The sequence below is a fragment of the Oncorhynchus masou genome, chromosome 12 (assembly GCF_036934945.1).
Source record: "Oncorhynchus masou masou isolate Uvic2021 chromosome 12, UVic_Omas_1.1, whole genome shotgun sequence".
Taxonomy (NCBI): Eukaryota; Metazoa; Chordata; class Actinopteri; order Salmoniformes; family Salmonidae; genus Oncorhynchus; species Oncorhynchus masou.
The window spans coordinates 10,281,725-10,293,176 of NC_088223.1; the positions used below are offsets into that span (position 1 = coordinate 10,281,725).

At 39.6% G+C, this 11,452-nt stretch overlaps 1 protein-coding gene across 2 annotated transcripts; it reads left to right on the forward strand.

The window, feature by feature from the left end:
- The first annotated feature begins 2,049 nt into the window (after window positions 1–2,049).
- Window positions 2,050–10,888, forward strand: LOC135549528 (CCN family member 2-like). 2 transcript variants are annotated; one of them, XM_064979541.1, is made up of 5 exons: window positions 2,050–2,303; window positions 4,799–5,015; window positions 5,245–5,496; window positions 6,527–6,783; window positions 9,289–10,888. In XM_064979541.1, the coding sequence occupies exons 1-5, from the start codon at window positions 2,250–2,252 to the stop codon at window positions 9,592–9,594; spliced, it is 1,086 nt and encodes a 361-aa protein (XP_064835613.1). In that variant the 5' UTR covers window positions 2,050–2,249; the 3' UTR covers window positions 9,595–10,888. The 2 variants fall into 2 exon arrangements, with proteins under 2 accessions (XP_064835613.1, XP_064835614.1); XM_064979542.1 differs by having other exon boundaries at window positions 2,054–2,303; window positions 6,569–6,783.
- The last annotated feature ends 564 nt before the right edge of the window (window positions 10,889–11,452 follow it).

Here is an 11,452-nt window from a genome sequence, read left to right on the forward strand (position 1 = left end):
TCCTTCTTTATCCTCTAATGTGGGTTTTAATATATATATCTCTCTCTCTCTCTCTCTCTCTCTCTCTCTCTCTCCTCTCGCCCTCTTCCTCTCTCTGTTTCTCTCTCTCTCTCTCTCTCTCTCTTCCTTTCTCTGTTTCTCCCTCATTCTCTTCATCTCTCTCCCTCTTTCTCTTCCTCTCTCTGTTTCTCCCTCTCTCTCTTCCTCTCTCTGTTTCTCCCTCTCTCTCTCTTCCTCTCTCTGTTTCTCTCTCTCTCTTCCTCTCCCTCTTCCTCTCTCTGTTTCTCTCTCTCCCTCTCCCTCTCCCTCTCTCCCTCTTCCTCTCTCTGTTTCTCTCTCTCTCTCTTCATTTCTCTGTTTCTCCCTCTCTTTCTCTTCATCTTTCTCCCTCTTTCTCTTCCTCTGTTTCTCTTTCTCTCTTCCTCTCTCTGTTTCTCCCTCTCTCTCTCTTCCTCTCTCTGTTTCTCTCTCTCTCTCTTCCTCTCTCACTCTTCCTCTCTCTGTTTCTCTCTCTCTCTCTCCCTCTCTCTTCCTTTCTCTGTTTCTCCCTCTCTTTCTCTTCATCTCTCTCCCTCTTTCTATTCCACTCTCTCTATCTCTCCCTCTCTCTCGCTTCCTCTCTCTCTTCCTCTCTGTTTCTCCCTCTCTCCCTCTTCCTATCTCTCTTTCTCTTCCTCTCTCTCTCTTTTCCTCTATTTCTCTCCCACTTCCACCCTCTCTTTCTCTTCCTCCCTCTCTCTCTTTCTCTGGCTCTCCCTCTCTCTCCCTCCCTCTCTTTCTCTTCCTCTCTCTCTCTGTCTTCATCCCTCTCTTTCTCTCTCTAAGAAATCTCAAAATGATAGCTTTTTGCATAATGTTTGTCTTGGAGTTGAACATCCCATGTTTGTCCTCTACGCTTAAACTGATGCTCATTTTCAAACAGTAAGCTACCTTGACTAAAGCCTCACTTCCTATTCATGCAAAATACCCCTGTGGCCCCGGCGCTATCTGTAGACTACCTCTAAGAAAGGTCATGACCCCTGTGACCCCGGCGCTATCTGTAGACTACCTCTAAGAAAGGTCATGACCCCTGTGACCCCGGCGCTATCTGTAGACTACCTCTAAGAAAGGTCATGACCCCTGTGGCCCCGGCGCTATCTGTAGACTACCTCTAAGAAAGGTCAAGACCCCTGTGGCCCCGGCGCTATCTGTAGACTACCTCTAAGAAAGGTCATGACCCCTGTGACCCCGGCGCTATCTGTAGACTACCTCTAAGAAAGGTACAAGAGGAGGGGTACAGTGTTGGAAAAGGCTAAGTTTGACAAATGACAATGATTTACGGTACAGATCTGACATTGGTAGATAGTGAGCGATGCCTTCTAAACAAGTGACCATTACCTGTTATTGTGTGTTTGTACAGCGTGTCACCTGGAATCACCTGGAATCACCTGGAATCACCTGGAATCACCTGGTGACAGTAACTATTGGGATGGTCTCAGTGTGTCATATGAAATGTTTTTATTTTATTTTAATGTTATTTAACTAGGCAAGTCAGTTAAGAACAAATTCGTATTCACAATGACGGCCTAGCAAAAGGAAAAAAGGCCTCCTGCAGGGGACTGGGCTTAAAAATATAAATAAAAAAATATTGATAAAACAAAAGGTTGATACTTTGTTTTCATCCCAAATGGCACCCTAATTCCTACATACTATATAGAAAATAGGGTGCCATTAGAGACATAGTCTTTGTCATGTTATTACCCCTAGTTATTACATAATCCTACTATCAATCTTTCCCCTTTACCTGTTACCACTTTATGTAGGCTACGTTGGTCTGAACGGTGGCCAAAATGAACAATGTTCTCCTTTAGTCCATGTCAAATAACACTCACAGGCATCCTTGTCAGTTCCTGCTTTAGGACATAAAACAACTCCCACTTGGCTGGGCCTATGTCTGAAAAGGTGAAATACGATACAGTAAATTGATTGTCTGTAGAAATAGCTCTTCTCTCAGGAATTAGGAAAGAAAACCATCTGGAATTGAAATATTTTCACCCCTTTGGGTCGCGTGTCATGACTCTTGTTTCCCGGGCTCCGGCCCGCCTCGCGGACTATTTAAAGATTCTCCTCTCCGTGCCTCAGTCCTCGAGCCCTGCAGCGAGTCAACACAGCCGATTGACTGTAAGAGCGCGAGAAAAGGGAAACTCCTGTCTGTCTGAACGAAAACAAACGGGTTGTAGTGTGCACGCTGTTAAAATAAACTAGCAACAATGTCCGAGGAAATTATTACCAGAATGTGCCTTTTTCTACTCATCGTCTGCTCGGTAAGTTTAATATATAATATGACAGATTTTATGTATCAGATGTGAATAAAGTGCTGGATTTTCATCTATTAATTTATGTAACTTTGTCACTTTGCATTTTGTGCAATAATAACCTATTATTTCTCTCTCATTCACCCGACTATTGTCATATGATTTGTCTTGTCTTCATATTTATTATTTAGTCATGTACATGTAGATTTGAAGTACAAACTTTGGGAACGCATTGTGCAGTTATAGCAGCTGAAACATTCCATGGGGGTGTGGGCTCGCAGTAAACAGCTCTGTTAAGTATTATACAGCAGCTCTGTAAAGTAGTGTACAGCAGCTCTGTAAAGTAGTGTACAGCAGCTCTGTAAAGTAGCCTACAGCAGCTCTGTAAAGTAGTGTACAGCAGCTCTGTATAGTAGTGTACAGCAGCTCTGTATAGTAATGTACAGCAGCTCTGTAAAGTAGTGTACAGCAGCTCTGTAAAGTAGCCTACAGCAGCTCTGTAAAGTAGTGTACAGCAGCTCTGTATAGTAGTGTACAGCAGCTCTGTAAAGTAGCCTCAGCAGCTCTGTAAAGTAGCCTACAGCAGCTCTATAAAGTAGTGTACAGCAGCTCTGTATAGTAGTGTACAGCAGCTCTGTAAAGTAGTGTACAGCAGCTCTGTAAAGTAGCCTACAGCAGCTCTGTAAAGTAGCCTACAGCAGCTCTGTAAAGTAGTGTACAGCAGCTCTGTAAAGTAGTGTACAGCAGCTCTGTAAAGTAGTGTACAGCAGCTCTGTAAAGTAGTGTACAGCAGCTCTGTAAAGTAGTGTACAGCAGCTCTGTAAAGTAGTGTACAGCAGCTCTGTATAGTAGTGTACAGCAGCTCTGTAAAGTAGTGTACAGCAGCTCTGTATAGTAGTGTACAGCAGCTCTGTAAAGTAGTGTACAGCAGCTCTGAATAGTAGTGTACAGCAGCTCTGTAAAGTAGTGTACATCAGCTCTGTAAAGTAGCCTACAGCAGCTCTGTAAAGTAGCCTACAGCAGCTCTGTAAAGTAGTGTACAGCAGCTCTGTAAAGTAGTGTACAGCAGCTCTGTAAAGTAGTGTACAGCAGCTCTGTAAAGTAGTGTACAGCAGCTCTGTAAAGTAGTGTACAGCAGCTCTGTAAAGTAGTGTACAGCAGCTCTGTATAGTAGTGTACAGCAGCTCTGTAAAGTAGTGTACAGCAGCTCTGTAAAGTAGTGTACAGCAGCTCTGTATAGTAATGTACAGCAGCTCTGTAAAGTAGTGTACAGCAGCTCTGTAAAGTAGCCTACAGCAGCTCTGTAAAGTAGTGTACAGCAGCTCTGTATAGTAATGTACAGCAGCTCTGTAAAGTAGTGTACAGCAGCTCTGTAAAGTAGCCTACAGCAGCTCTGTAAAGTAGTGTACAGCAGCTCTGTATAGTAATGTACAGCAGCTCTGTAAAGTAGTCTACAGCAGCTCTGTAAAGTAGTGTACAGCAGCTCTGTATAGTAGTGTACAGCAGCTCTGTAAAGTAGTGTACAGCAGCTCTGAATAGTAGTGTACAGCAGCTCTGTAAAGTAGCCTACAGCAGCTCTGTAAAGTATCCTACAGCAGCTCTGTAAAGTAGCCTCAGCAGCTCTGTAAAGTAGTGTACAGCAGCTCTGTAAAGTAGTCTACAGCAGCTCTATAAAGTAGCCTACAGCAGCTCTGTAAAGTAGCCTACAGCTGCTCTGTAAAGTAGCCTACAGCAACTCTATAAAGTAGCCTACAGCAGCAGTTCTGTAAACAATGCAAGGTTATGAAAAAGTTGGGTTGTTATAATTGGATGTCACTGTTACTGAAATGATTGGATTTAAATAGGCTATGTTCTTGGGTTTGTCTTGTTCGTTGCTACTAAAAGGAACATAAGTACAGAGTACAGAGAAGCAGTAAAAAATAACTAAGTAGCCTAAGTTGCGACATAGGACCTACAATTTAGTGCCAAGTTGTTGTTGTCCCATTTTATTAAATAGTTTTTAATCCTTGTAGTGATAAAAGGTTAGCATAACATGGATTAAAAACTATTTAATAAAATGGGACAACAACAATTTGGCACTAAATTGTAGGTCCTATGTTGCAATTTACTCTACTAAGTTATTTAGGTAAACAGCACATCAAGATTTGACAGCATTTGAGTAGCCTACATAGATTAGATTTGATTTGTACTTGCTGTAATACCACAGTGCATTACTCTCCATAGAAATAACTGCCAGATATGATTTGGCTACATCGAGTCATGTCTCCATCTTGTGGCAGTAAGATGCATTACAAGTGAGGTGTTAACTCAAAACGCGAAGAAGCCTGACATACAACAGTATCTGCTTCTTTGACACACAGTGTCGACCTAACTCATTGACTTGAAGTTGAGTGGATTATCACATCTTCCCTGGAGACAAATCCTGATATCAGACATGTTATTCACACTATCCTAAGTGTTTTCTTTTCCACATTTCTGACTGTTATATTTTCTTCCATCGACAGACAATGGCCCAGGACTGTACCGATCCCTGTGACTGTCCCTCGGACCCCCCTCCATGCCCGTTTGGTACCAGCCTTGTTCTGGATGGCTGTGGTTGCTGTAAGGTGTGTGCCAGGCAAGCCGGCGAGCCCTGTACCCTCCTGGAGCCATGTGACCACCACAGGGGGCTTTACTGTGATTATGCCATGCTGAGTGACACTGAGCACGGCATCTGCATGGGTGAGTTGAATTGTCTTGTCAACTATTAAAGAAAGGGTAGGAGGTTTTGAGATATCTATCGAGACTGTGATCACCTCTTGGCTCTCCTATTGTAGAAATTGCTACATATTTTGTGCAGACTTTGTCAGGGCTTAGGTTATCATTATCCAAAGCGGGCAATCTCTGGCCTGATAATGTAAAGCCTTTGAAATATCAAATCTAAAATGGCGTCTCCTCCTCTGTGTTTCAGCCCAGGAAGGCCAGACGTGCGGCCTGGGAGGAGTCATCTACCGCAGTGGAGAGACCTTTCAGCCCAGCTGCAAGCACCAGTGCGTCTGTATGAACGGAGAGATCGGCTGCGTGCCAACCTGTGCCAGCGACGTGTGGCTGCCCTCCCCAGACTGCCCGTACCCACGCCGCATCCAGATCCCTGGGAAGTGCTGTGAGGAGTGGGTGTGTGATCAGAGCCCTCAGGACCACCCCTATCAGTCAGCCATGGCTGGTGAGTCTAACCTCCTACAAGCTCTTAGTTTTTCTCTCTCTGTCTGGGTTTCTTTTCTCTCTTTACATCACTGTAACTTTTTCTCTCTCTCTTTTAAAGCTAAACTCACATATTTTTCTTCTCCACAATGCTGTCCCTCCCTCTCTCTCTCGCTCTCTCTCTCTGTATCTCTCTCTCTCTCTGTATCTCTCTCTCTCTCTCTCTGTATCTCTCTCTCGCTGTCTCTCTCTCCCTCTCAGTGTCTCTGTCTCACTCTCTCGCCCTCGCACTCTCTCTCTCTCTGTCTCTCTCCGTGTCTCTGTCTCTCCCTCTCTCTCTCTCAGTTTCTCTCTCTCTCTCTCTCTCTCTCTCTCTCTCTCTCTCTCTCTCTCTCTCTCAGTGTCTCTGTCTCTCTCTCTGTCTGTCTGTCTCTCTCAGTGTCTCTGTCTCTGTCTCTCTCTCCCCCTCTCACTCTCTCTGTCTCTCTTAGTGTCTCTGTCTCTCTCTCTCTCTCTGTCTCTCTCTCAGTGTCTCTGTCTCTCTCTCTCTCTCTCTCTCTCTCTCTCTCTCTCTCAGTGTCTCTGTCTCTCTCTCTGTCTGTCTGTCTCTCTCAGTGTCTCTGTCTCTGTCTCTCTCTCCCCCTCTCACTCTCTCTGTCTCTCTTAGTGTCTCTGTCTCTCTCTCTCTCTCTGTCTCTCTCTCAGTGTCTCTGTCTCTCTCTCTCTCTCTCTCTGTCTCTCTCTCTCTCTCCCCACCTCTCTGTCTCTCCCCCTCTCTGTCTCTCTCTTAGTGTCTCTGTCTCTCTCTCCCCCTCTCACTCTCTCTGCCTCTCTCTCAGTGTCTCTGGTTCTCTGTCAGTGTCTCTGTCTCTGTCTTTCTCTGTCTCTCTCTGTCTTTGTCTCTCTCTCCCTCTCTCTCTCTCTCTCTCTCTCAGTGTCTCTGTCTCTCTCTTTGCCAAAGTTTAAACTAACCACCTCTCCCGCTTCTCCTCCCCTCTTGTTCACCCCTTTCACCACTGTTCACCTTTTCCTCTCCCCTCCTCTTCTCTCAGGATCTGAAATTCACCCCTTGGTCTCTTCTTCCCCTCTGTCAGTCTACAGAGAGGTGTCAGCCCACGGGCCGGTCCCGGTGGAGAGCCCCAGGGAGAACTGCATCGTCCAGACCACCAAATGGGACGAGTGCTCGGCCACCTGCGGCATGGGCGTGTCGTCCCGCGTCACCAACGACAACGAGCGGTGCCAGCTGGAGAGGCAGACCCGTATCTGTATGATCCGGCCCTGCCACGTGGAGCAAGAGAAGGACATCAAGGTGAATACATGGACTGATACCATTATATAGTATTACAACATACAGAGGAATGTATTATATAGTATATTATATAGTATTACAACATACAGAGGAATGTATTATATAGTATATTATATAGTATAACAACATATAGAGGAATGTATTATATAGTATATTATATAGTATAACAACATACAGAGGAATGTATTATATAGTATATTATATAGTATTACAACATACAGAGGAATGTATTATATAGTATATTATATAGTATTACAACATACAGATGAATGTATTATATAGTATATTATATAGTATTACAACATACAGAGGAATGTATTATATAGTATATTATATAGTATTACAACATACAGAGGAATGTATTATATAGTATATTATATAGTATTACAACATACAGAGGAATGTATTATATAGTATATTATATAGTATTACAACATACAGAGGAATGTATTATATAGTATATTATATAGTATTACAACATACAGAGTAATGTATTATATAGTGTATTATATAGTATTACAACATATAGAGGAATGTATTATATAGTATTACAACATACAGAGGAATGTATTATATAGTATATTATATAGTATTACAACATATAGAGGAATGTATTATATAGTATTACAACATACAGAGGAATGTATTATATAGTATATTATATAGTATTACAACATACAGAGGAATGTATTATATAGTATATTATATAGTATTACAACATACAGAGGAATGTATTATATAGTATATTATATAGTATTACAACATACAGAGGAATGTATTATATAGTATATTATATATTATTACAACATACAGAGGAATGTATTATATAGTATATTATATAGTATTACAACATACAAAGGAATGTATTATATAGTATAACAACATATAGAGGAATGTATTATATAGTATATTATATAGTATAACAACAGAGGAATGTATTATATAGTATATCATATAGTATAACAACATATAGAGGAACGTATTATATAGTATATCATATAGTATAACAACATATAGAGGAATGTATAATATAGTATATCATATAGTATAACAACATATAGAGGAATGTATTATATAGTATATTATATAGTATAACAACAGAGGAATGTATTATATAGTATATCATATAGTATAACAACATAGAGAGGAATGTATTATATAGTATATTATATAGTATAACCACATATAGAGGAGCGTATTATATAGTATATTATATAGTATAACAACATAGAGAGGAATGTATTATATAGTATTACAACATATAGAGGAATGTATTATATAGTATATCATATAGTATAACAACATATAGAGGAATGTATTATATAGTATATTATATGGTATAACAACATATAGAGGAACGTATTATATAGTATATTATATAGTATAACAACATAAAGAGGAATGTATTACATAGTATAACAACATATAGAGGAATGTATTATATAGTATATCATATAGTATAACAACATATAGAGGAATGTATTATATAGTATAACAACAGAGGAATGTATTATATAGTATATTATATAGTATAACAACATAAAGAGGAATGTATTACATAGTATAACAACATATAGAGGAATGTATTATATAGTATATTATATAGTATAACAACATATAGAGGAATGTATTATATAGTATATTATATGGTATAACAACATATAGAGGAACGTATTATATAGTATATTATATAGTATAACAACATAGAGAGGAATGTATTATATAGTATAACAACATATAGAGGAATGTATTATATAGTATAACAACATAGAGAGGAATGTATTATATAGTATATCATATAGTATAACAACATATAGAGGAATGTATTATATAGTATATCATATAGTATAACAACATATAGAGGAATGTATTATATAGTATAACAACATAGAGAGGAATGTATTATATAGTATATTATATAGTATAACAACATATAGAGGAATGTATTATATAGTATATTATATAGTATTACAACATATAGAGGAGCGTATTATATAGTATATTATATATTATAACAACATATAGAGGAATGTATTATATAGTATATTATAAAGTATAACAACATATAGAGGAATGTATTATATAGTATAACAACATATAGAGGAACATATTATATAGTATATCATATAGTATAACAACATATAGAGGAACGTATTATATAGTGTATTATATAGTATAACAACATAGAGAGGAACGTATTATATAGTGTATTATATAGTATAACAACATATAGAGGAATGTATTATATAGCCTATAATATATGCATGACATAAGATGATATCACATGGCATTTCTCAGCACATTTAATAAGTGAATACTATAATAAATAATATATATTTTCATCACAAATGTAAACAAGAAGCCATGCAATTCAGGAGCATAGAATGTCTTTGGCTCCTTATCGTTTACTAAAGGTTAGACCCACGCTGCCCGAAGCACGATAGACCAGGTAGCATGTTGTTATTCCCATCCTGAACTAACCCGCCAGTCATCTCCGTTCCGCAGAGGGGGAAGAAGTGTGTACGGACCCCCAAGTCCTCGCGAGGTGTGCGTTTCCAGCTGTCAGGCTGCAGCACCAGGAGGGTCTACAAGCCCAAGTTCTGTGGCGTGTGTACGGACGGGCGCTGCTGCACCCCCCACAGCACCGTCACCGCAGAGGTGGAGTTCCACTGTCCCGAGGGAGACGCCTTCAGACGCAAGATGATGTTCGTCAAGACATGCTCCTGTCACCACGACTGTCCCCGAGACAATGACATCTTCCTGGCTTCGCACACACGCAGGATGATCGGGGACTATGACAACGATATGTAAACATCATGGCTGCCAAACAAACTGACAAGCACATAAACACATCAGCCCATATACACACACATACACACACACACACACACACACACACACACACACACACACACACACACACACACACACACACACACACACACACACACACACACACACACACACACACACACACACACACACACACATAGGCAGCTTCTTGAATTCCTGGACCCCTGTCTCTACCTTACTACCCATAGACATGTCTACCTAGTGGTGAGACTGAAAACAAGTGTGTGAGTTCAAGCATGAGATTGACTCTTTAGGTTTTCTTTTGTTACTTTAGTTTTGTTTTGAGTTTTTAACGCGCAGCTCTAAAGTGACCTTTGACTCGTCTGCCTGTGTATCTACAGAGATACTATAGGGTGGATCTGACACACTGAGGAATCAATGTTAGACACATGTAGCGCATCACTTAGGAAGGTATATAGTTATATTCACTGCTAAAGGGTTATAGGAGCATGACACGGTAGTGTACAGATGAGCAGAAGGTACTTACTCTACCAAATGTCACATTTTGACATAAAATGTTAGAATATGACATTTAAAAATAAAAAAAACATTAATATGTTAAAGATTAGCAATACAGAAATAGTTTGAATATATTATACTACTAGTATGTACCTCGACTGATCTGCATATTATTGAGTGAATATATATATATAGATATAATTATATACACCTGACACAAAACTATTGGAAATGTTTATGATTGAGTCTTTTAACTTCGACGGGGACGTTACCTATATCTCTCAATATTTAGTCACTTCATTAGTTGTTGACCACTGATATATTTTTAGTTTAGTCCAACGTAAGAGTTTGGGTCCCTAAAAAATTGCTTTGTCTGACCGTGAATTCACGTTCACAGCATGGTCAAAAAGAGACATTAAAATGACTAAAATACAAAGGAAAAAAAAACTCCAGTCCAAAAACACTAAAAACCAAAAAGTGGCTTGGCTGAAGAATGTAAATAATATTGTTTACTGTTAATTTAAAAAAGGAAAGAAAGAACAAAAGAAACAAATAAATTCTGCATTGACGAATACACTTTGTGTAAATACTGTAAGACTGTGTACAGTTTCGTACTATAATTTATGTACCTGGTTGTTGTTGTTTAATTAATAACACCAGGTTGTAAGTTGTTGTTGTATTTGTATCATACTTGTTTTTCACTGTAACCACCTGGCCAAGATACAAGCGAGTTCCTATTGTTGCACTTTTGTCTATTTCTAATTAAATAAATTATATATTTTTTATACTTGAACTACTTTTCATCCTTTGTCTGACTTACACGCGGAGACTAATTGTTTCTGAAATATTAATGTCAAAAGGCAGCATAGAAATCGAGGCATTTCTTAAAATAGAAGGTCTAGTCTAGAAGAGGGTGTGGCCACTACAGGCTGTCATAATTTCCCTGTCTGCTGTTATAATTCTAATGGAATGAGATGGAACATGGAACGTTCTAATGGAATGAGATGGAACATGGAACGTTCTAATGGAATGAGATGGAACATGGAACGTTCTAATGGAATGATACGGCAGCAGTCATCTAGTGCTATAGGACAGCAGAAGGACAGCAGGTAGCCTAGCGGAAGGTTGCTACTTTGAATCCCTCAGCCAACGAGGTGAAAAATCTGACGACGTTCCCTTGTAAGGATACGAGTGTCTGCTAAATGACTCAAATGTAAATCTGAGAAATGGGAGGGGGGGGGGGGGGTCAAAGACAAAGATGATTTGAAGAACACATTAAAAAGAGCTTATTAAGCTGCTAGAAGGCTGTGTTTAGGAAGTGAACCATGGAGGCGCCTACTGCTGCACATCCCCTCTT

Coding starts and splice junctions, on each gene's coding strand:
- LOC135549528 (XM_064979541.1), top strand. CDS start 2,250: ATGTCCGAGGAAATTATTACCAGAATGTGCCTTTTTCTACTCATCGTC. Junction 5,016..5,244: donor TGAGCACGGCATCTGCATGG/GTGAGTTGAATT, acceptor TCTGTGTTTCAG/CCCAGGAAGGCCAGACGTGC. Junction 5,497..6,526: donor CTATCAGTCAGCCATGGCTG/GTGAGTCTAACC, acceptor CTCTTCTCTCAG/GATCTGAAATTCACCCCTTG.